This window comes from Dipodomys merriami, unplaced genomic scaffold (assembly GCF_024711535.1).
Source record: "Dipodomys merriami isolate MVZ:Mamm:240054 unplaced genomic scaffold, mDipMer1.0.p SCAF_33, whole genome shotgun sequence".
Taxonomy (NCBI): domain Eukaryota; kingdom Metazoa; phylum Chordata; class Mammalia; order Rodentia; family Heteromyidae; genus Dipodomys; species Dipodomys merriami.
In genome coordinates this window covers 6392396-6418249 of record NW_027204826.1, presented here as the reverse complement: position 1 = coordinate 6418249, position 25854 = coordinate 6392396, and the positions used below count along the sequence as shown (strand labels likewise).

The 25854-nt window shown below is 44.7% G+C and overlaps 1 protein-coding gene across 1 annotated transcript in view; it reads right to left on the bottom strand.

Moving 5' to 3' along the window:
* Positions 1 to 18362, bottom strand: part of Nipa1 (NIPA magnesium transporter 1) — a 30819-nt gene extending 12457 nt beyond the window's left edge. Inside the window, exons 1-3 of the mRNA XM_070043039.1 lie at positions 18179 to 18362; positions 5577 to 5624; positions 3181 to 3271 (exon numbers count right to left, since the gene is read on the bottom strand). Of these exons, the coding sequence (XP_069899140.1) occupies positions 3181 to 3271; positions 5577 to 5624; positions 18179 to 18362 (323 nt within the window). The remainder of the gene's footprint in view (positions 1 to 3180; positions 3272 to 5576; positions 5625 to 18178) is intronic.
* Positions 18363 to 25854: the final 7492 nt, after the last annotated feature.

The window sequence follows — 25854 nt, the reverse complement described above, 5'->3', positions numbered from 1 at the left end:
TTGGTCTTGTTGCCAGAGTAATAGTAGACTCAGAGTGAGTGGGGAAAGTTCTTCCTCTCCTATTTTGGGGAGTTTATGAAGAATTGGTATTCTTCAAATGTATGACAGAATTTAACCATGAAACCATCTGTGCCTTGGTTTCTTTGTGGCAAGCTTTTTTAAATGAATAGTTTGACCTTTTTTCAATGTTATCATTCTGTTAGATGTTCTGTTTTTTTCTTGAAACAGTTTCAGTCAGTTTCTGTCTTTCTAGGAATGTTTCCATTTCATCTAAATGATCTAAATTGCTGGCTTGTCATTTTTCATAAGTGTGCAGAGTTCTTTAGTTCTTTGCAGGGTCGGTAGTAATATTCCCTATTTTATTGCTGATTTTAATGATGACAGTCTTGTCTTAGTCAAATTTTTGTTGTTGGAAGTGAACATCCCAAACTGGGTAATTGTTTTACAAAGAATAGGGCTGGGAATATGGCTTAGTGGTAGAGTGCTTGCCTAGCATGCATGAAGCTCTGGGTTCGATTCCTCAGTACCACATAAGCAGAAAAAGCCAGAAGTGGCATTATGGCTCAAGTCCTTGAGCACAGAAACTCAGGGACAGTGCCCAGGCCCTGAATTCAGTCTCCAGGATTGGCAAAACAACAACAACTACTGCAAAGAATTGAGGTTTATTTAGCTAGTATTTCTGGAAGTTGAGACGTCTTTAAGTGCATAACACTAGCATCTGCCCACATCTGATGGGGCCTCCTTGCCATACATTACACAGCAAGATAGAACAACCGTCCTTTCTCTTCTTGTTTGTGTTTCATTTTTGTGGGGCTTGGCTTTTGGGCCTAACATTCTTGATTAGTGTTTTTGCTCAAGGCTGGTGCTCTACCACTTGAGCCATACCTATACTTCCAGCGTTTTGGTGGTTAACTGTGGAGTCTTGCAGACTTTCTGCTTTGACTGGCTTCAAACTGTGATCGTCAGATACCAACCTCCTGAGTAGCTAGGATAATTAATATGAGCCAATCGTGCTATAATTTAAATAATAAATATATATTTATATATACTATATGTTTATATAAACATAAAAATGTTCTTAATAGAAAACATAAACATAAATATGTTCATCATAGATAGACTTGTATGCAAGGGCTTAGTGATCTGTCCAGAATACAGCTGAAAACTAACAAGAAGTACAAAGTTAGATCTCATTTTTCATCGCACCTATCTCTGTTTAACGATGATTTCTTCAAAGGGAAAGTGGAATGTAAAGATATAACTCACAAGAGAAAGTGTGTCAATCTACTTAATGAATGTCTCACAAAGTCATTGTTGCACTTAGCCAAGTTCAGATGTGGTTTGTCCCTGCCAACACTTGCGCTGAAACTTGATTCACAATGTAACACTATGGAGATGTGGTAAGACTTTTAAGAGGTGATTTGGTCATTAAGAGAGATTAATGCAGCTGTCACAGGACTGGATTGGTTACCACAAGAGTGGGTTATTAAAATGTGAGTCCCCCCGCCACCTTGGTTTTCTGCCAAGAATTAAAGCAGCTTGGGGCCCGCACAAAACTCAGCTATACAGTCTTGGACTCTACAGCAACCAGAACCATAAGCTAAAATAAGCCCTCTTCTTGAAAAAAAAAAATCACAGTCTCCAGCATTTTGTGACAGCAACAGAAATGAAATAAGTTAATAAAGAGGGGCCCTTGTGATTTTTTGAAAGCTAACGGTCTTCAAGTCTCCATTCTTCCCCTTCCCCTCACCTCCTGACAACCGGATATTGAGTCAGGTTGCATGATTTCCCTGGAGTTCTTGGACCCTTGACGAAAGGCAGATGTAGCCTTTCAAGGAATCTCAGCTTGAGTGTGGAAATCACCTGGCTCACACTGAACTTATGTGGGGGACTGCTCAGCATCCAACAACAGATGCTAAGCATCTAAATAAACATACCAACTGTATGGGTGGGAATGGGAGGTAAAGACTGGGAGAGAGCAAAGGAAGGGAGGACACTGTCCAAAAAAAAAAAATGTACTCTTAGCTGGGCGCTGGTGGCTCACGCCTGTAATCCTAGCTACTCAGGTGGCTGAGATGGGAAAACTGACATTCAAAGCCAGACCAGGCAGAATAGTACCCATGAGACTCTTATCTCCAATTAACCACTCAAAAACCAGAAGTGGTGCTGTGGCTCAAGTGGTAGAGAACTAGCCTTGAGCACAAAGAGGCTCAGGAACAGAGTCCAGGCTCTGAGTTCAAGCCCCACAACTAACCAAAAAAGGAAAAAAGAAAAAAGAAAAAAATGTGCTCTTTACCTAACATATAACTATAACCCCTCTGTATATCTCCTTTATAATAACAATTTAGAAAATAAAAGGAAAAAAACAGAAACCTGACTCATTGTGCTTAATGATTTCTCAGAATAACTTACCCAAGTATCAAGAAGACTTGAAGAAGTTTTCCAGGACAAAATCCAGGAAAGTGAATACAATCAGATTCAGTGATAACCATGAATAAATTAGAATGTAAAAGACACTAAAGTAAATGCTAAGAAAAGAGTTAAATGATACAGACTGGAATACCAAAGACCTATCTTAACATAAAATTATACTACTTGAGAAAAAAAAAAAACTTGTACCAATATTGGTGCTTGAACTCAGTGCGCTGTACCTTAATTTTTCACTCAAGAATGGCATTCTACCATTTTAGCCACAGTTCCACTTCCAGCTTTTTGGTGGTTAACTGAATGTAAACACCTCATGGATTTTTCTGCCTGAGCTGGCTTTTAACAGGGATCCTCAGACCTCAGTCTCCCAAGTATATCTAGGATTACAAGTGTGAACCACTGGCACCCAGCTATACAATTTTTTTTTTGGGGGGGTGGTCCATTGTGGGGCATGAACTCAGGGCCTGGGTGCTGTCCCTGAGCTCTTTCTGCTCAAGGCTAGCACTCTACCACTTGAGCCACAGTGCCACTTCCAGCTTTTTTTTCTGTGATTAATTGGAGATAAGAGTCTCATGGGCTTTTCTTCCCAGGCTGGCTTTGAACTGAGATCCTCAAATCTCAGCCTCCTGAATAGCTAGGATGACAGTTATATTACTTAAGACAAAACAAAACAGAAACATTTAAAATAATAAGAGAAAGGTTTTATATCTAAGCTGTGAATCAAATATAAAAATAGATAATCTTAATTCTCACCCAAAAGGCACTCCAAGGGCACCCAGAGGAGTCACCAGGACTGTGGGAACTGCAGTATATGCCAGGAAGTTCCCAATCTGGCCAACAGCCACTGTGAAGAGAATAACAAGGACATCACTTATAATTACATGGTTCTTTTTCAGCACTGACCATAGGATTGAATCACTGGGTTTTTTTCTGTCTTTTCTTTTTTGGTACTGGGGATCGAACCCAGGATGGTACACTTGCTAGGCAAGTGCTTTGCTGCTGAGCTACATCCCAGCCCTGGATTTTTTTTTTGGTATGTTCTAATACTGAGATATGAACTCAAATTCATCTTTTTCCCCTCAAGACTAGCACGTTACCACTTGAGCCACAGCTCCACTTCTGAGATGCTTTTTGTTGTTGTTGCTGTTTGCTTTTGTGTTTGGGGGGGGGGGGTATAGATTATTAGGGATAAAATCTCATGGAATTTCCTGTCCTGGCTGGCTTCAAAACACAGTCCTCAGATCTCGGCCTCCTGAATAGCTAGGATTACAAGTGTGAGCCACAAGTAGCTGGCTTAATTTATTTTTTAACTGAAATATAAAATTGTATATATTTGTGGGTTACTATGTGATGTTTTGACATATGTATACATTGTATAATGTTTCAGTTGGGTTAAATATACCTAGCTACTCAAACCTTATGCATGCTTGCTTGTTTTCTTTCTTTTCTTTTTTCTTTCCTTCTTTTCTTTTTTTCCTGCCTGTCTACCTACCTTCCTTCCTTCCTTCCTTCCTTCCTTCCTTCCTTCCTTCCTTCCTTCCTTCCTTCCTTCCTTCCTTCCTTCCTTTTGTTGTTGTTGGTGGTGGTTGTGGAGCTTGGGGCTTGAACTTGAGGCCTGGGCACTCTCCCTGAGTTATTTTTTGCTCAAGGATAGCACTCTACCACTTTGAGCCACAGTGCCACTTCCAGTTTTCTGGTGGTTAATTGGAGATAAGAGTCACACAGACTTTCCTACCCAGGCTGGCTTTGAACCATGATCTTCAGTTCTCAGCCTCCTAACTAGCTAGGGTTATAGGCATGAGCCACTGGCGCCCAGCTGTATTATTTCTTTGTAGTACAAACATTCAAAGTCCTTCCTTCTAGCTTTTTTGAAATAATGGTGTGAGTTTTCTTTATGGGTAGTTAGACTCCTGTCTAACTATACCTGAGTATCCAGGACCAACCTCTCATCATCGAATTGGGTGGAAAATGGCTTGGACCTACTTCTACCATGGGCAGCCACCCACAGTGTAAGGGCAGCACAGGACTTCCCTAAAGCCTCCCCCTAAACAGAAAAAAGGAGTTCTTCAATTAACAGAATCAGCCTTCACGTGGTAATAGCTTGCTGTAAGATAATATATGACAACGCATATATTTCTGAATTTTGTATACAGCTGCCCCTTTACAAGTAGAATTCAAAACTCCAATTTTACGATTTACATTTAAATTACAAGAAGACTTCTGATCTGGTCTTTGAATCAAGTCTCTCATTCATTAAATCAATTGTATTGGCTAAATCAAGAAGCTTACGTGGCTCTTGCCGGCAATCCTAGCTACTCAGGAGGCTGAGATCTGAGGATCACTGTTCAGAGTCAGGGAGGGCAGGAAAGTCTTTCACTCTCCTATCTCCACTCAACCACCAATAAAGCCAGAAGTGGAGCTGTGACTCAGGTGGTAAAGAGCTAGCCTTGATTAGAAAAGCTAAAAAAAACAGCACCTAGGTTCTAAATTCAATCCCCAGTACCAGCAAAATAAATAAATAAAGTTGCCTAACAAAATGGAATTTTACTTAAAAAAAAAAAAGCCATCAGCCCTTCATTATGCTGAATATGCCAGAGATGTTTTAATTTCTTCAGATTCAGGACAAAATTAACCTGGCCAAAATTCAGGACCAATTGTGGCAGCCAATGTCTCTGCCCTTTCTTCGGTGGCCTTCATTCCAAAAGCTCCCAACCATCCAACAAAGGGGAAAACAACAAAGGAAGGAAGGTGGATCTCAGGTGCAGAGAGGATGGGAGGATGGTTTGAGTCTGGGAAGGGGCAGGTTCACACCTCCTCCCAAATACTGCCACATTCATCCCACCAGAAAATAACTGATCTTACAAAAGAAAGGAAGCTAGAAGCCTTTAATCCTAGCTACTCAAGAGGCTGGGATCAGAGGAGGATAAAGGTTCAAAGCCAGCCTGGGCAGGAAAATCCAGGGAACTGTTATCTCCAATTAATCGCCTCAAAAGCCAGAAGTAAAGTTGTGGCTCAAGTGGTTGAGCACCAGCCCTGAGTAAAAAATCTCAGGGATAATTCCCAGGCCCTGAGGTCAAGCTCCAGGACCAACACACACACAAAGAATGAATGAATGAGTGAGTAAAATGAAAACTACACCAGTCACTTACTTGCAATAGTGCCAGCCCACCAGACAATGTCTGTTAAATAGGAGGTACCTGTGAAAGAATAAGAAGAACATCAGTGAAGTAGATTACAGGCTACACATGTAACTTACATAAAAGGTTGCCAAGACATACTTAGAAACTTCACGTGAAAACTAATACTGAAAAGAATAATGAATGCCATACCATTTTTATTAGCCTATTAGGGGTAGGGTACCATTTATCTGCCAAGGGCCATTTGGCATATGATGTTAACTGGTATGGGCATTTATGTTGCTATTTTTAAAAAGTCCCAACCCAGGTGCCAGTGGCTCATGCCTGTGATCCTAGCTACTCAGGAGGCTGAAATCCAGAGAATGGCAGTTTGAAGCTAGCCCTGACAGAAAGTCTGTCTCCAAAATAACTAGCAAAGCTGAGCACAGGTGGCTCCGTCCTGTTAATCCTAATAGCCAGCCAGGGCAGAAAAGTCCATGTGACTCTTATCTCCAATGAACCACCAAAGGTGAGCCAAAGGTGAAGTTGTGGCTCCAGTGGTAGAAGGCTAGCCTTGAGTGAAAAGCTCAGGGACAGTATCCAGGCCCTGAGTTCAAGTCCACATACCAGCATAAATAAAATAAAAATATATCAAATAATTATTTAAAAAAGTCATCTTAGGAGATGTGGCTCAAGTGGCAGAGTGCCAAGAAAGCAAGCTGAGCAAGTTTCAGTCCCTGAAATCAAACCTCAACATTACATACATACATACATACTCCACTTCCAATTTTGTGGTGGTTAATTGGATGTAAAGAATCTCACAGATTTTCCTGCCTTGGCTGGCTTTGAACCACAAGCCTCCGATCTCAACTGTATGAGTAGCTAGGATTATAGGCATGAGCCAATAGTGTCCAGCTTACAATCAACTTTTTTTTTTTCCAGTCCTGGGGTTTGAACTCAGAGCCTGGGCACTGTCCCTGAGCTTCTTTTTGTTCAAGGATAGCACTCTACCACCTGAGCCACAATGCCACTTCCAGCTTTTTCTATTTATATGGTACTAAGGAAGGAACCCAGGGCTTCATGCATGCTAGGCAAGCCTTCTACCACTAAGCCTCATTCCCAGCCCTACAATCAACTTTTGATGTTGATTTTCTTTCTTTTCTAATTCTTAATTATTCCCACTCTCTTGTTTGTTATTTCCTTTGAGTTTCATTTGTTCTTTACATTCTAGTGCTTAAGGTAGACAATTAAGAGTTACGAATTTGTCATGCAGTATTACTCTCTTCCTCCCTCTTGCCATTTTTATAGTTTTAATGGATTTTATTATGCTACTGTTACCTGCACATAAAATAGTGCAGCCATATTCCTATTCCCATTAATTTCCCCTTGCCTCATCCCCACTTGTCCCTCCAAACAATCCCCCTTTTACATTGATATCATACCTATATATACATCTATATACACACACATACATAGCCATATACGTGTATGTGTATACATGTATGTGTGTGCGTGTGTGTGCACGCGTGTACGTGCGCACGCACGCATGTGTAGGAAAGGAGGGAGAGATAATGAGAGGGGAAGTTAGATTCTGATTTCAGAAAAGCATGAAGCCACGTAAGTTCTGGCTTATCTTCCTTAAGTTCCACCCATTTTCCTCCAAATGACATTTAATTTTACTCTTTATGGCTGAATAACACTCTGTTGTATATAGAAACCATTTTTTCTTAATCCATTCATCAGCTGATTGCTAATCACACAGTTGCTATTTAAAGGAATGTTTCCTATATTACCCCCAAACACACTGATCTCATGACCGGAAGACTGGTATGAAAAACCCTGAGGACTGGTCTCCCAGCAAAACCATCATCACTAACGAAAAAGATATTCTCAAATATATGAAAAGTCTAGAATTTATCAGCGTCTGTCTCTTTTTTAATTTTTCATTTCAGTAATTTCAGTCTATTTTTGGGGGGGGGACGAATTGGGAGGCTTGGTTGGTCTAGCAAAAGGATTGTCAATTCTGTTCCTTTGTTCAAAGAACCTTCTTTTTATTTACTTATTTTTGTCTGTTGGCAGTGCTAGAGATTGAACTCAGGGCCTCCTGCTTGCTAAGGCAGGCTCTCTATCGCTTGAGCCACATCTCTAGCCTATTTTTTTTTTATCGGTCATGGGGCTTAAACTCTGGGCCTGGGCACTGTCCCTGAGCTCTTTAGCTCAAGGCAAGCACTCTACCACTTGAGACACAGGGCCACTTCCGGTTTTCTAGTGGTTTATTGGAGATCAGAGTCTCATGGACTTTTCTGCCTGGGCTGGCTTTGAACCATGATCCTCTGATCTCAGCCTCTTGAGTAGCTAGGATTACAGGTGTGAGCCACCAGCGCCCAGCTTCTAGCTTATTTTTACACTGAAGGAAGAGGATTCCTTCCTCTCTTTCAGCCAGGTGCTATTGGGCATTGGCTTTTCCTATTTATGCCCTAAAAACACTGGGTTCTTCAGTTTCACCCAGGGAACATACCACTGTCTGTATAGCTTCTAGAATCACCCAGTACCTTCAGGAAATGCCTGTTAAAGCTCAGCCCAATCCCTCTACTTTCCAGCTGAGGCCTGGCTTCTATCATTCTTCAGATCCACATTGCTCAGAAAGAACAGAGATCTACAGAACTGAAGAACACTGGGGACTCTTGTTTGTTTGTTTGTACATACTTGTGCTTCATCCCTCCACTCCCAGGTGCCAGAGGAAACAAAAATCAAATCCAAGGACCTTTCCCTCACCAAAAACCTGAGTTGCTGAGAGTTGTTGTTTATAAGGGCTGAATGATAAGACAAAGAAGTATTTGTGCAAATATGAAAGAGACAAGATGGTTTAAAAAAAAGCTGGCAGTTACACTGTATAATCACTGGCATCTAAGACCTTCTGTTTAATTATAAACACATAGAAGAAACTCTTTGAAACTATGGATTTCTAAGCGTAAAATATAGATGATCTTCTAATTTTTTTTTGGGGGGGGGTGGTTCCGGTCGTGGGGCCTGAACTCTGGGCCTGGGCGCTGTCCCTCAGCTCTTCAGCTCAAGGCTAGCGTTCTACCACTTGAGCCACAACGCCACTTCTGGCTTTTTCTTTTTGCGTATGTGGTGCTGAGGAATTGAACCCAGGGCCTCATGCATGCAAGGCAGGCACTCTACCACTGAGCCACCTTCCCAGCCCCTGATCTTCTAATTTATTTAATGTCTGATTCTTTCATGGGAAAAATCATTCCTATTTGTGTGCTCATAACAGCAATATTAGAAGCCGAGCTAACAGCAAAGGGAAAATGGATGATTATGTCCCTTGTAAATGAGTATCTTGAGTTAAAAAATGTGATCAATTTTGCAGCCTTCTTTAAAAAAGGTTTAGGGAGGGGCTGGGAAGGTGGCTCAGTGGTAGAGTGCTTGCCTTGCATGCATGAGGCCCTGGGTTCAATTCCTCAGCACCACATAAGCAAAAAGAAAAAAGCTGGAAGTGGCGCTGTGGCTCAAGTAGTAGAGCACTAGCCTTGAGCTGAAGAGCTGAGGGACAGCGCCCAGGCCCAGAGTTCAGGCCCCACGACCGGACCCAAAAGAAAAAAAAAAGGTTTAGGGATTGAGAAATATTGTTTCCTGAGAATCACACAGGGATATAAAGGTGTTATCTTCAGAGAAACTGTGCAAACACACATATACACACACACACAAAAAAAACATATCAACTGACAGTGATCCTATTGGGGTTGTAGATGGGTTCAGTACTTGAGGTCTCCACCCTTTTTTTCTAATCTGCCCATACTGTGACTTAAACTTAAGATCTTGCATTCTCCTTAAGCTTGTTCACTCAAGGTGGTACTAGAGTCACAGCTCTACAGCTGGCTTTTGGGTGATTAATTAGAGATAAAAGTCTCACAGACTTTTCTTCCCAGGCAGGCTTTAAACTGTGATCCTCAGATCTTAGCCTCCTAAGTAGCTAGGCTTACAGGCCTGAGCCACCAGTGCTCAGCTTTTGACATTCTTTTACATGCTAGGATTAGACTGGCATAATTCATTTTCCTAAAGAAACAGTCTGGAAATCGTGAAGAACAAATTTGTAGGACTTTCATAATTTATACAAGGTTTACTATGAAATTACATAATCAAGATAGGCTGGTACTAACATGGACAGATACACACAACAGAATAAATGTCAGACACACATCCTCTTGTGTAAAAGTCAGAGCACAGACGAATGACCTAGCACAATTCAATAAAGAGAGTCTCTTCAACAAAGGGAAGAGCGAATCTTGAATTACACCTAAGGCATACACAAAAAGTAACTGAAGATGGCCTAAAAGTAGTCGTGACTTTTACCAATAGACCTAAAATCAAAGCTAAAGATATAAAATTTCTAGAAGAAAATACAAGAGATACTGTTATAAGCTGAGAAGAGACCAAGGTTCCTAAGACAGAAATGATAAATCACATAGAAAATAAATTAGACTTCATCAAAACCAGTAATTTCTGCTTTCAAAAGGTGCCATTAAGAAAACAAATAGCAACTATCTTGCCCATGTAATTGTAACCCCTCTGTACAGTATTTTCACAATAAAAAAAATAAAAATTAAAAAAAAAAGAAAACAAATAGCAGATGAGAGGGCTCACTCCTATGAGCTAACACAGGAAGCAGGAGGCCAGCCTGCTAAACAGGGAGGAGAAAGGAAGATGGAAGAGAAAGGAGGAAAAAGGAGAGAAGAGGAAGGGGGAGAGAAGAAGGAAGAGAAGGAAGGGAAGTATAAGGGGAAGGGAAAGGAAGAGAAAGAGGGGAAAGGGGAGGGAGAAGGGAAGGGAGGAGATGAAAGAGAAGGGAAGAGGAAAGCAAGAGAAGGGAGGGAAGGGAAGGGAGTAGAAGGAAGAGAAGGGAAGGAAGAGGAGAGGAGAGGAAGGGAGGGGAAGAGAAATAAAGGGAAAGTTCAGCTATGGAGGAAAATGTTTATAACTTCTCTATCTGACAAAAGACTTGTGTCCAGGCTATATATAAAACATACAAATATATTTATATATAAATATATATTCTAATAGCCAATAATAAAAAGATACCACCCAAGTACCCAATATAAGTCTTGAAAAAATACTTCACATAAGAGCATATACAAAAAGCCAATAAACTTTTAAGATGCCAAATATCCCTAAGTAGTAGGAAAATGCAAATTAAAGTCACAGTTATAGAGCACCATGAATTCAACAGAATAGCTAAAATTAAACAGATGAAAACACTAAGCTGTCACTGGTGGCCCATGCCTTTAATCATTCCTACTCAAGAGGCTATGATCTGAGGATCTCAGCTCAAAGCCAGAGTGGGTAGTAAAGTCCAAGAGCCTCATCTCCACTTAGCCAGCAAAAAGCCAGAAGTGAGAGTGTCGCTCAAGTGGTAGAGCACTGGCCATGAGCAAAAAAGCTATGTGAGAGCACAAGGCCCCAAGTTTAAACCCCAGTACTGAGAGGAGGGGCATAAAGAACTATTGGAGAAAATGTGGAAATTTGTTATATTGATGATGATATTTAGCAGTGCCTTAAAACTCTTGAGTAGCTAGAATTAGCTACTAGCACCCAGCCCATATCCAATTTTTTGAGGAACTGTTTGCCTAGCAGATATATTGTCTAACATTCCCAGTACCAACACACGAGTTCCAATTTCTCCACATCCTCCCCAAAACTGATTTGGTTTTGTTTTGACAAGATCCATCCTTATGAGATAGACTTAATTGTCGTTTTGAAAGGAGGATATTCTTAGGAGAGGATTGCAAAGGCTCAATAGCTATATGAATACAATCACATGAAATGAGATTTATGGAAATGAACTCCAAGAAATGGAAACAAGAGGTTTCTTTTATTTTCTTTTGTTTTTCTCTGTTGTGGCTGCTTTTGTTTTCTGTACCTTTTGTATGCAAGTTTATCTATTTTAGGGAGGGGAAGGGGAGCACAGAAATAATGGGAGAGGGCTGAGAATGTGGCTTAGTGGTGGAGTGCTTGCCTAGCATTCATGAAGTCCTCGGTTCAGTTCCTTAGTACCACATGCACAGAAAAATCTGGAAGTGGTGTTGTGGCCCAAGTGGTAGAGCGCTAGCCTTGAGCAAAAGAGGCTTAAGGACAGTGCCTAGGCCCTGAGTTCAAGCCCCAGGCTTGGGAAAAAAAAAAAAGAAGAAGAAGAAATGGTGAGACAAAGGGTGAACAAATGTAGCAGTGACACTCACTAGACACTACCTATACAACTTGTGGGGGACGGGGGGCCATGAGGGAAAAACAGGGAGAAAACGAGGGAAGAGGTGACACTGTTCAAAACGAAATGTACTTGACTTATGTAACTGTAACCCCTCTGTACATCACCTTTACAATAACGATTTTTTAAAAAGAGAATCTTGGTTTTGAAAAAAATTTATTTTTTAAAGACTAGTAGACTCATCTTGGCCTGTAGCATTAAGTATCTAATTTCTAAGTCTCCAGCAAGTTTTTGAGCACTCAACTTTTCTGATGTTGGACTCAAGGAAGCGTGTTCTTAGGGCAGCCATCTTATCCCAGACACACACACACACACACACACACACACACACACACACACACACACACACACACACACCGCCCTGCATGCACGCGCACACACACACACATACACACACACACACCCCGCCCTGCATAGCCTGACCACGAGCCCATCCACCCATCATCCCCACAGCCACAGCCTCAGCCTCGCATCCTCTAAACGGCTGTCACAGTGAAAGCTATGGATACCAGGAAACATTTGGTCTTACCAGACCAAGACAGAAGTAGAGCCAGGAAGGGAAGGCTCAGGCCGACTTGCATGAGATAAGTACTTTCTCAGGGACTTTCTTGAAAGTCCCACTAGAGATCCCTTCTTGTCCTACATGCATCGCACACAGCTCATGCACTCCCCGATGAGTTCTTTCATAAAACTACTTGTTTGAAATAGTCTTTAACACAATGAAGGAAAGATGCTCTTAACAGAACGCTTGCTAGCAAGGGCATGTCCACCAATGAGCTGACATCAATGTCCACCTCAGGCTTCCAAGACAAAGGAACTCTGTATCCAGATAATACGTATATGTACATTTCTCTTTTTGCCTTTAAAATATCCATCCCCTGACCCCTGACCTCAATTTCCTTGAATACATCCATGGTGTCCTTGGGTATGTCTATTCCCATTGCAGTTCTAATATTCCTAAATAACATGATGACTCCTTGGGAGAATCTCTGGTTATTTATGTCATATAATGGTTTTTATTTTAAATGTCCCAAGAGCACAAGAGGCTAAAAGCCAGTCATGGGCCTGGATCTATCGGGGAAATGATAGAATCTTTAGGAGATAGGGCCAGTGGTTCTCTCTCTCTCCTCTCTCTCTCTTTCTCTCTGTCTTACTCTGTCTCTCTCTGTCTCTGTGTCTGTCTGTCTCTCTTTCTCTCTCTTCTCCCTCTCCCTTTCCTCCTGCTCCCCCATCTCTCTCTTTTGCCAGTCCTGGGGCTATAACACAGAGCCTGAACACTGTCCCTAAGATTCTTTATGTTCAACCCTAGTGTTCTCCCACTTGAGTCACAGCTCTAGCTTTTTCTGAGTGGTTTATTGGAAATAAGAGTCTCACACTTTTCTGCCCTGGCTGACTTTGAACTGCGATCCTCAGATCACAGCCTCCCTGAGTAGCTAGGATGACAGGCATGAACCACCATTGCCCGGCTTTTCTTCTTGCTTTCTCTCTGTCTCATTCTTCCCCTTTTCCCTGCTTCCCAGCTACCATGAGGAGAACAAGCTTCATTAGTCATGATACACTGCACTGCCACAGGCGGCCAAAGCAACGAGGCCATGTAACCATGGAGTACAACTTCCAAAACTGTAGTATCTGGGGGAAGTAGGAAGTTCATAAATACCACATTTTTTTACTTTATGAACTTAAAAGCATAGTACAGAGTTGGGGGGGGGTGCTCATGCCTCTCATCCCAGCTACTTGAGAGTCTGAGGTAGGAGGATTGTATGTTTGATTGTATGTTGAGGGTAATATACAAGCAAAACACAACAAGTAAAATAAGGGCATAGTAGATATAAATAAGAGCTTCCATCATGTGTTACTACTAATGTGGTATTTTATCATTGAATCTAGGGCCTCAGGAATGCGAAGTACATGCTCTAATCACTGGACTTTCCTTCCTCATCATGTTTTCTTAAGAGGTAGACTTGTTATTTTCCTATGTCTCAGTTCTCTTGAACACATAATGGGAACTGAAATCATACACTTAGTTTTCTTCTATAATTTACTCAGTAATTGGTGGGAATATAAACTAGTTGAAACATATGGAAAGCAGTTTGGAAATTCCTCAAAAACAAAACTAAACATAGAACTAGCCTATAATCCAGTGATACTCCTCTTGGTCCTTTATCCAAAAGATTTCAAGTCAGGATACAGTAAAGATACTTGTACACCCATAATCGTTGCTGCACTATCCACCACACCCAATGCCCTACAATAGATGAGTGGATCAAGAAAATGTCTTTTGAAGGGAAATGCATGGGCCTGGAAAAATATATGTTAAATGAAGTTAAGTCGGGCTCCAAGAGATAAAGGGTGCAGAAGTGGCGCTGTAGCTCAAGTGGTAGAGCGCTCGCCTTGAGCTGAAGAGCTGAGAGACAGCGCCCAGGCCCAGAGTTCAAGCCCCACGACCGACCAAAAAAAAAAAAAAAAAAACAGTACAAGAGATAAAGGGTGCATGTTTTCTCACATAATGTGGAAGTTAGAGTTAAATTATAAGTATATATGCAAACCTATACAGGGCCATATGCAGATATATACAAACAGACTAGAGCTGGATATATTCAGGGGAGGATTCCAGTGGTGTAACTCTTCTAAACAACTAACAGACAGCTTAACAAGCTCAAATATATTGTGTGGGAAAGGTCAAGGGGAAGGGAGGTAAATGAATGGAGAGAGGAAGGTTGGGCAAATACAGTTAGAATATTCAGTGTACTGGCCAAACAGTAGTGGCTCATGCCTATAATCCTAACTACTCAGGAGGCTGAGATCTGAGGATTGCAGTTTGACATCAGCTGGGGCAGGTAAGTCTTGAGACTCTTACCAATTAACCACAGAAAACTGGAAGTGGAGTTGTGACGCCTTGAGCACAAAAGCTCAGGGACAACATGCAAGCCCTGAATTCAAGCCCCAGAACCAACAAAAAATAATAAGTCAATGTATATATGTGAAAACAGAACTAGGTAACTTGCAAGATGGAAAAGAACTATTGAAGGGGTGACACTGATCAAGATGTGTCCATAGATATTGTTGAACTGAAACTTCTTTGTATGACTGAGAGCTAATAAAATAATTGGTTTATTTATATTTCCTACCAAAAGCCCGTGTTTAGATTGCCTTCCTTGTTCCTTCATGTCTTTCCTTTAGTGACATGTATCTTAAAGTCCCACCTAGCTACAACAGTTTCAGCTAGTATGACCCATTAGCGAACTAGTAGGAAATTATGTTAAGTTCTTCAGTTCAGGCTTGTTTGGCTTGTTATGTTTTTCTCAGGATTACACTAGGTTTATAGGATTTGGGAAGGTACTGCAAGGGGAGGTGTCCTCCTCATATCAAGGGTACATATGTTGGGGGGGGGGTTGTTGCATTTATTTGCTATTTATTTCTTTATTTCCAGTACTGGGGAGTCAAAACCCAGGGCCTTGTACTTGCTAGCCAAGTGCTCTACTACCACTTTATTGTATTTTGTCACTGAGATCAGCTCTCAATAAGCTTTCCCCAGCTGGCTTCAAATTCCTGATCTCCTGCTTTGCCTCCTAAGTAGCTATGATTACAGGCATAAAGGACCATGCCTACCTTGTGTGCATGCATGCACACATACCTGTGCTACACTAGAGCTTGATCTCAGGGCCTGGAATTTGAACTATACCTCCACTTTTGACTATTCTGCTTAATTGCAGTCACAGTTTTTCTGCTCAAGCTAGCTTCGAACCTCAATCTGCAGATCTCAGCCTTCTGAGTAGTAACAGGTATGAGCTACTAGTTTCCAGGTCTACCTCTGTGTGTGTGTGTGTGTGTGTGTGTGTGTGTGTGTGTGTGCATGCGTGCATGTGCACGTGCACACATATGCATATGCCAATTCTATGAGCTACTACTTTCCAGGTCTACGTGACTACTTTCCAGGTCTACGTGTGTGCGCGCGCATAGGCGTATGCCAGTTCTGGGGCTTGAACTCAGGCATTGTCTCTTAGATTTTTTGCTCAAGGCTGGTGCTCTCCCATTTGAGCCACAGACATCTCTATGTCTGGCTTTATGGTGGTTAATTGGAGTTAAGAATCTCATGGACTTTCCTGTCCTGACTGGCTTAGAACCTTGATCAGCTCAGATCTCAGCTTCCTGAGTAGCTAGGATTACAGGTGCCCAGCCCCACCTTATTTTTGAGTCACAGGAAACACATTACCCAACCTAAGGTCCATCAAATAGACAAACTGAGGAACATCGGCATGAATAGCCATGTGCCAGATGAGTTTGTTCCTTATAGATGGAAATGTCTGGATCCTTGGAAAGTTCTATGTGGTGTTATTTAGGCTTCATATAAAGATGGAGTTGCTTTCACTCTCAAGATTACTTCTTTAAAAATATACTCACAACTTATATTTCCACTCAATTGTCAGGTTCCTTATCTCTAAAAGCATTCCTGAGTCACTATTCAGAAAATTCCACCTGCATACTAGAATCAGAAAGAAGTGTGTTTGCTTCTCAAAACCCACGGTCCAGCAGCCAGGTCCTTTCCCACAGAGCTTTTAATACTGGTCTTGTGAGATTATGGCTAACGACTAGTCCCTATGGAAGCAAATCTCATTTTCCTTTTCAAAGCATGCTACTTAGCAGGGTACTGGTGGCTCAGGCTTGTAATCCTAGCTACTCAGGAGGCTGAGATCTGAAGACTGAAGTTCAAAGCCAGCCTGAGAAAGGAAAGTCCATGAGACTTATATCTCCAATGAACCACCAAAAAGGCCAGAAGTGGAGCTGTGGCTCAAGGAGTAGAGTGCTAGCCTTGAATACAAAAAGCTCAGGGACACTGTCCAGGCCCTAAGCTCAAGCCCCAGACAGGCACCAAAAAATAAAAATAAATAAAAATAAAAATAATAGCATGCTGCCTGCTGCCTTCAATAAAGTCTCCTCTTCTTCTTCTCCTTCTTCTCCTTCTCCTTCTTTTGTGCCAGTCCTGGGGCTGAGCTCTGTCCCTGAGTTTTTTGTTTGTTTGTTTGGGTCCAGTCGTGGGGCCTGAACTCTGGGCCTGGGCGCTGTCCCTCAGCTCTTCAGCTCAAGGCTAGCACTCTACCACTTGAACCACAGCCCCACTTCTGGCTTTCTTTTTGCTTAGGTGGTGCTGAGGAATCAAACCCAGGGCCTCAGGCATGCAAGGCAAGCACTCTACCACTGAGCCACCTTCCCAGTCCCTGTCCCTGAGTTTTTTTTTTTTTGTTGTTGTTGTTGTTCAAAGCTAACACTGAACTCCACTTCCAGCTCTTGGGTGGTTAACTGGAGATAGGAGTCTCATAGACTTTCTTCTCCAGGATGGCTTCAAACTATGATTCTCAGATTTCAGGCTCCTCAGTAGCCAGGATGATAGGTGTGACTCACCAGCACCCAGCTTCTCAGGCCTTTCTTCACAGCAAGCAACACTGGCAAAGGAGGATTCTACCTCACCTCTCAATTCTCATGTCACTAAGAAGGGGGTTCTAGTGGCTTAAGCAGCCAGGAAGTACTCAGTGGGTCCATGGGGGGGGGGCGTATTTTTTTAGTGTATGTTAAGGCTATCTTGCTTTGTTTCTTTTAAATACATCACGCTGAAGATCACACATATTCAAGATGATTGACTGAGATGACTCAACCAACAATCCCAGAGCAAAAGGCACTGGAATGAACACACCTAATGCCGGCCCCTGGGAAGGAGTATCCCCTTGTCCCCAGCCTGTACCGCCTTCTGGGGGCTCCGCAGTCTCCTAGTTGTGCATGACCACTGCAAGGAGCTCAAAACCAGCAAGTCCTGCTCTCCCAAGCGCACCCCCCCCCCCCCTGCAAAAGGCACGTCCCGGGCTCCCACCAGCCCCGGCACCGGCATCCCGTGGTTACGATCTCCCTGGCAGAGATGGAAGTGGGGGCCAGTGGGGAGCTTTGGGCTTCACCAGGATACAAGTCAGCGGGCTTGGAGCGGCCCGAGGCGGCTGGAAGGGCTGGAGGACCCGGGAAGACAGCACAGGGCCTGGTCCGCGCGCTGGGAAAGGGCAGACACACGGCGACAGCGACCCGGGAGCCACGGCTGCACATGCACCTGCGATGGGGGGGGGTGCAGCTGCCCGAGGGCCGGGTGAGGCCCACCCAGGTGGGGGCCCGGCCGGCGGGGGGAGGGGGAGGGGGTGGGGGGGATGGGGGGGCCTCCACGGCAGGTGCGCGAGCCCAGCACAAAGTCGAGTCCTGCACGTCCTGCTCCCCACTGTCCAGCCGGGGGTGGGGGGGTTGGGGACGACCCCGCGCCCCCCCCACATTCCCGCCCCGCGGCTTTCCCACGGCCCTCCCCCCGCGCCCGAGCGCGGCCCAGCCCCCGCCGTACCTCGCCGCTTGGCGCGCACGATGCCCTTCTTCTGCAGCACGAACGTGGAGCCGTTCACCAGGCTCGACACCACAGCCACGCCCAGGCCCAGCGACACGGCGGCGGGGCTCGGGCTGCGCGCCCCCTCCCCGGCCGCCGCCGCCGCCGCCGCCGCCGCCGCCGCTGCGGCCGCTGCGGTCCCCATTCCGCCCCGGCCCGCCCGCCCGCCCTCCGCGACTGCGCCTGCGCGCCGCGCCCCGCGCCCCGCGCGCGCGGGCGGGGAGGGGGAGGGAGGGGGAGGGACGGAGGGCGGGAGGGGGCCGGGATCTGCTCCCGGGGAGCCGGCCGAGGGAGAGTCTGCGACCGGCGTCCGGGAGGAGGACCATGCCCAGGACCTGCGGGACCCCAGCGGGGAAAGTGGAACTTCACCCGGAAGGATGCGGAGGAAGAGACCTGGGGGGGTTAAGAGGGCGGGGTCAAGGGCAGGAGGGGAGACTGAGCTGATCGGGAGTGGGCGGGGGGGGGGGGGACTTTGGGTGCGATTAGAGTAACGCCAGAGACCCAGGACCCCTGGATGCACGGGGAAATGGGGAGGGGAGAGGGCTGGGGTGGGCAGGGCTGGGGTGGGCAGGGCTGGGGTGGGCAGGGCTGAGGTGGGCAGAGCTGGGGTGAGCTGGGCAGGGCTGGGGTGGGCAGGGCTGGGGTGGGCTGGGCAGGGCTGGGCTGGGGTGGGCTGGGCTGGGGTGGGCTGGGCTGGGCTGGGGTGGGCAGGGTTGGGCAGGGCTGGGGTGGGCTGGGGTGGGGTGAGCTGGGCAGGGCTGGAGTGGGCTGGGCAGGGCTGGGGTGGGCTGGGGTGGGCAGGGCTGGGGTGGGGTGAGCTGGGCTGGGGTGGGCTGGGCTGGGCAGGGCTGGGGTGGGGTGGGCTGGACTGGGGTGGGCTGGGCAGGGCTGGGGTGGGCAGGGCTGGGGTGGGCTGGGCTGGGGTGAGCTGGGCTGGGCTGGGGTGGGCTGGGCAGGGCTGGGGTGGGCTGGGCTGGACTGGGGTGGGCTGGGCAGGGCTGGGGTGGGCAGGGCTGGGGTGAGCTGGGCTGGACAGGGCTGGGGTGGGCAGGGCTGGGGTGGGGTGGGCTGGACTGGGGTGGGCTGGGCAGGGCTGGGGTGGGCAGGGCTGGAGTGGGCTGGGCTGGGGTGAGCTGGGCTGGGCTGGGGTGGGCTGGGCAGGGCTGGGGTGGGCTGGGCTGGACTGGGCTGGGCTGGACTGGGCTGGGGTGGGCAGGGCTGGGGTGAGCTGGGCTGGGGTGAGCTGGGCTGGGCTGGGGTGGGCTGGGCTGGGCTGGGCTGGGGTGAGCTGGGGTGGGCTGGGCTGGGGTGAGATGGGCTGGGGTGGGCAGGGCTGGGGTGGGTGCCCCTAGGTGAAGGACCTTAAAAGACCTGAAGGAAATTGGGGGGGGGGGTTCGACAGGTGACGACCAGGAGGTGAACTCGGCTGGGTGGGCAGGTAGAGTTTTCCAGATCCAGTCAATAAACGCACGGAACGCCCAGTGAAGTTTGCATCCTTGATCAAGGAGGATAAATGATTGGTCCGGGTGTGTGTGTGCGTGCGTGCGAGCGGGGCATCGGGGAGAGGAGGAGCGCTGCGGGACGCGGCTGGGCTGGGGGCCTCCGAAGCAGCCAAGGCCCAAGCCCACCGAGCTGTAGGCGATGCCCCGACTCGTGAGCTGGGGGCACATTTAAAGGGAACATCCCACCCCATCCCCAAAGTCGTAAATTCTTTCCTCCCAGCTTCTTCCCCCCCCCCCCCCCCAACTCCTCCCCGTGAAGTCAACTCTCTCCATTCTAGAGTTTGCTATCCTACTGGGTGTATTCTTCATTTTGATAATTTAATAAAACAGGTAAAAGTTATGGAGAGCCTAGGAAAGGTTGCTTTAAAACGAATCCCTGGCGGGAAGCTGGTGGCTCACACCTGTCATCCTCGTTACTCATGAGGCTGAGATCAGAGGATCGTGGTTCAAAGCCGGCCCAGACAAGAAAGTCCGTGAGATTCTTATCTCCAATTAGTCACTAGAAAACCAGAAGTGGACCTGTGGCTCTAAGTGATGGAGTGCTAACTCTGAGCAAAAAGAACTCAGGGACAGAACTCAGGTCTCAAGTTTAAACCCCACGACCAACCCAAAACTAAAACTAATCCCTGCTGGGCACTTGGTAGTTCACATTTGTAAATCCTAGCTACTCTGGAAGTAGAGATCTGAGAATCACAGGAAAGTCTGTAAGACTCTTATCTCCAATGAATGATCAAAAAGCCAGAAATGGAGTTGTAGCTCAAGTGATAGAACACCAGCTTGGAGTAAAAAAGCTAAGGGACAGCACCCAGCCCTGAGTTCAAGCCTCAGTACTAGAGAAGAAAAAAAACAAAACAAAACAAAAACGAACACTACTATAGTTCTTACCTAGTTATTGTGGGTGGTATATGCTTTTACATGTTTCCACTGACAATAAATAAAACTTCCCTTTTGCTCTGTATTTTTTCACAATCCAGTTCCCTGTTGCCACATAATTATGAGTATTTTAGTTGTTTTTTGTTTGTTTATTTTTTTGGGGGTCCAGTTGTGGGGCTTGAACTCTGGGCCTGGGTGCTGTCCCTCAGCTCTTCAGCTCAAGGCTAGCACTCTACCACTTGAGCCACAGCGCCACTTCCAGCTTTTTTTCCCCTGCTTATGTGGTGCTGAGGAATCGAACCCAGGGCCTCATGCATGCAAGGCAAGCGCTCTACCACTGAGCCACCTTCCCAGCCCCAATTATGAGTATTTTAATGACAATAGAATCTCCATAAAAATCAATGACTAATTTGTCTAACTATTCAGTGATTTCTGATCCCTAAGTTGCTACCTAAGAGTTTTGGGATTTTTTTTACCCTTCTAAACAGCACCATTATGCTCAACTATACTGAAGTGCTTTAGGCCAAAAGAGACTTGTCCATCATTTTTTTTTTTTTGGGTCCGGTCGTGGGGCTTGAACTCTGGGCCTGGGCGCTGTCCCTCAGCTCTTCAGCTCAAGGCTAGCGCTCTACCACTTGAGCCACAGCGCCACTTCCGGCTTTTTACTTTTTGCTTATGTGGTGCTGAGGAATCGAACCCAGGGCCTCAGGCTTGCAAGGCAAGTGCACTACCACTGAGCCACCTTCCCAGCCCTTGTCCATCATTTTTAACTCAGTAAATATAGTGAATACCAAAAATATGAAATAATCTTAAATTCCATCATCCCCAAATAACTATTACCGTTAAAGAATTTACTCCAGACATTTCCCCCCATGTAACCAGGTAAAAGGGCTATTCATAGTAAATCAAATGGAAAGGCTCAGACAGCATTTTTTTCCAGATAATATCTGTGTTGACTTTTGTTCCTGGAATTTCAGCTCAGAGCCTCATGCTTGCTAAGCAAGCACTCATCACTTGAGGGATGCCTCTAGCCCCTAGACGATATTTTTGTTTATTTATTTATTTATGCTAGGCCCTGAACTCAGGGCCTGGGTACTGTCCCTGAGCTTCTTTTGCTCAAGGCTAGCACTCTGCCACTGGAGCCACAGGGCCACTTCGAGCTTTTTCTGTTTATGTTGTACTGAGGAATCGAACCCAGGCCTTCATGAATCCTAGGCAAGCACTCTACCACTAAGCCACATTCCCAGCCCTAGACAGTATTTTTAATTAAAAAGATAAAGCTCTGTTTTACTGAAGAAGTGGAACTAACTCCTGATGCTGAGACAATAACCACTCTCTAATTACTTTTTTTTTGGGGGGGGGGTTCAGTCGTGGGGCCTGAACTCTGGACCTGGGCGCTGTCCCTCAGCTCTTCAGCTCGAGGCTAGCGCTCTAACACTTGAGCCACAGCGCCACTTCCAGCTTTTTCTTTTTGCTTATGTGGTGCTGAGGAATCGAACCCAGGGCCTCATGCATGCAAGGCAAGCGCTCTACCACTGAGCCACCTTCCCAGCCCTCTAATTACTTCTGAAGACAAATAAAAGAGCTTCTGTGAAGGTCTCTCAACCATATAGGCTGGTAGCAGTTATGCCCTCTTAGATTTCAAAGTTTCCTGATATGATCACGTTAATATTTAATAACTCCAGCTCAGTTTCTCAATGTCCTGTTCCCTCTAATTGTTAACATGAAATACATAATAAGCCATAGTCAACATTTTGTCAACTGATATAATTGTAACAATTAACTTGCTGTAACTTCCTTGTTTTTTTTTTTTTGTTTGTTTCTTTTCTTTCTAATCTACAAAACTGGACTCCACAAGGCCATTTTGGGAGAAGTTTTTCTAGGTAGGTAGAATTCTTACCTCCCCCCCACACCCCCAATAGCCATGTTCATTTTGACTAAATAAACTCTATCTAGCCAGGCATTAGTGGCTAGCTCATGCCTGTAATCTTAGTTACACAGAAGGAAGAGGTCTGGAGGATCAAAGTTCAAAGCAAGCCTTGGCTGAAAAGACTAGCAAAAAAAAAATCCTAAGTGTGCTGAAGCTGTAGCTCACTGGTAGAGTACATGGTTAGCATGCACAAAGCCCTAATTCAATCCTCAGCATCACAAATACAAAAAAAAAAAAAAATTGAAAAGTCACAGTGAAAAAGAGTAAGCAAGGATGGATAGAGATAGATATAATGATGGGTATAGAAGATATCCATCTATATCTAAAGATGAATATCAATTTTTAGATAGATGGATATAAATAGAATTATAGATATCTATTTATCATCCATCTATCTATAGATATCTATCTATATCTAAAGATGGATATAGATATTTAGTTAGATGGATGATAAATAGATATATATTCATCCATCTATTTATAGATATAGATATATGGATAAGCCAGTATGGATATATATAGCTATATAGATATGTATCTATAGATGGGTATAGATGTCCCAAGAAGATGACACCTGTTACCAGCCTCCAGGGGGAGACGACCTATTGACCTGTGGTCAGCAAGCTGCATAACAGCACCTTCTCCTGGGAGCAGCAGTCTGAGGATGTCAACTCATTCATTTCAGAGTTTGCAGATGTCATGGTCACCAAGAAAGATTCAGTTCAGAGAGCACTTTACTCGATACAACCAGATCCACTTTTGGTGGCATGGATCCTCCAATACCATCGATCTTTCATATTCCTAAGTCCCCCAAGACTACCATTGGGGAGTATGGGTTGCCTATGGCAGTCTGAGTCTAATGACAACCAATGCAGGACAATGATCTGCATGTGCTCAACCCATTACTCTCCACCAGGAAGTAGTGGGATTGCCCAAGTGCCATATGATACGCATACTTAAGTAGAACCAAGGGAACATTAAGTAGAACATTGAGTCTGAAACACAGAAAGATATATCAATACAAGACAGTGAACACAGTCCTAGATGCAAGTGCTCATTACATCTTCCTAAGGAAATATTCCAGCCCCAAGGCCCATTCTAACTCAGTTAAGCAGTTCCAAATGACCACACAATCTCTTTCCTAACAAGATTAAGAAGTAAAAACAACAAAAACCATGTATGGTCATTTGCACCTGTAATCCTAGCTACTTGGGAGGCAGAGATTGAGAAGATCATAATTCCAGGGCAACCTGGCCTAAAAGTTAGCAAGACTCCATCTTAATCATTAAGTTGGGTGTGATAGCATGCATCTATCATCCCAGATTTGTTCAACAATAGGAGGATCATGGTCGGAGGCTAGTTCAGGGAGAATCTCTGAAAAGTAAAGCAAAAAAAAAAAAAAAAAAAAAAAGGTTAGGAGTGTGGCTTGAGTGTTATAGTGCTTGATTAACAATCATGAGGCCCCAAGTTCAAACCACAGTACTGCCAGGAAGGAAGGAATGAAAGAAGAATGGAAGGAAGGAAGGAAGGAAGGAAGGAAGGAAGGAAGGAAGGAAGGAAGGAAGGAAGGAAAGAAGGAAGGAAGGAAGGGAGGGAGGGAGGGAGGGAAGGAGGGAGGGAGGGAGAGAGGGCTAATTCATTAGTAAATAGTATATGTGAATTCATATATGCTATTTTCAATTCTGAAGCCAGCCAGATTTTCAAAACAAAGTCTTCATTTGAACTTGAGAAGAGTAAAAATGAAAATGAAAAGCTAGGAAAATTAGAATCTGTTTATATTTCAATGTATATAAAAGTACAAAAAAAAAGCCAGGTACGGTAGCATGTTGTAATCCCAGCCAATGAAAAGCAGAGATCTGAAGGACTGAGGTTCAAAATTATCTCAGTTAAAAATTTTGGGAGCCGGGTGCTGGTGGCTCACACCTGTAATCCTAGCTAGAAAACCGGAAGTGGTGCTGTGGCTCAAGCGATAGAGTGCTCACCTTGAGCTGAAGAGCTGAGGGACAGCGCCCAAGCCCAGAGTTCAAGCCCCACGACCGACAAAAAAAAAAAAAAAAAAAGAAAAAAAAGAAAAGAAAAAAAAATTGGGATACCTCCAAAACATGAGAATCTACCTGAAAAAAAAAACAAACTAAAATAGAGGGAAAAACTGGGAGAGAGTAAGGGAAGGGGTGACATTGTCCAAAAAGAAGTATACTCATTACCTGACATATGTAACTATAACTCCACTATACATCACCTTTATAATAACAATAAAAGAAATTTAGGGCTGGGAATGTGGTGTAGTGTTTAGAATGCTTGCCCAGCATGCATGAAGCCTGGATTTTAGTCCTCAGTACCACATACACAGAAAAAGCCAGAAGTGGTGCTATGGCTCAAGTGGTAGAGCGCTAGCCTTGAACTGAAGAGCTGAGAGACAGCGCCCAGGCCCCACAACCGAACACACACACACACACACACACACACACACACACACACACACACACACACACACACACACACACACACACACACACACACACACACACACACACACACACACACACACACACACACACAATACCCAGAGCAAAACGGGTGTAGTGCAGTAGTAGAGCACCTACCTACCAATTATAAGGTCTTGCATTCAAATCCAAATCCCCCAAAATACAGTACCACCTAAATATAACTAAAAGTACAAAGAACATTTCAAAACAGGCATACATTCACCTTCTATCTGTCCAATCTCAATGTTTACTTTATTTGCTTCAATTGTCTAAGAAAATGGATAATAATGGAGACTCTTCCTTTTTTGTTGTTTTTGGGGTTTTTTTGGGGGGAGGGGTCTTGGGGATTGACTCCAATGTCTCTTCAACGCTATGCGCATACACTGAGAATGAGCTTTACCCTTAGCCTGTAAGTAATGTTGGGGCGGGGGGCAGAGATACTGGGGCTTGAACTTAGGGCTTTGTGCTCTCACTTGGCTTTTCCTGCTTAAGGCTATTGCTCTGTCACTTGAGCCACACTTTTACCTTTGGAGGCTCTTTCTTATTCTCCCTGAATTTCTCCTGCTTTGTGCCTGCAGTATTAGTTTACTATTCATAAAGCTCAGGGACTCAATCAGAATGTCTCAGTAACGATCTCTCTATATAACTATTTTCTACTGCACAGTATATTACTTTATTGCTATCTTATTTTTGCTTTCTCTCAGGCATTTTTCTACAAAGAGTATCTTTGACTATCCTCAAACCACCTCCCTTTTATTGTATCATGGGATTTATGTATTTATTCCTTCAGGTGCATCAGGGGACTTTTCTATTTCAAGGACAAATCTTGTGTTGGACTCTCTATCT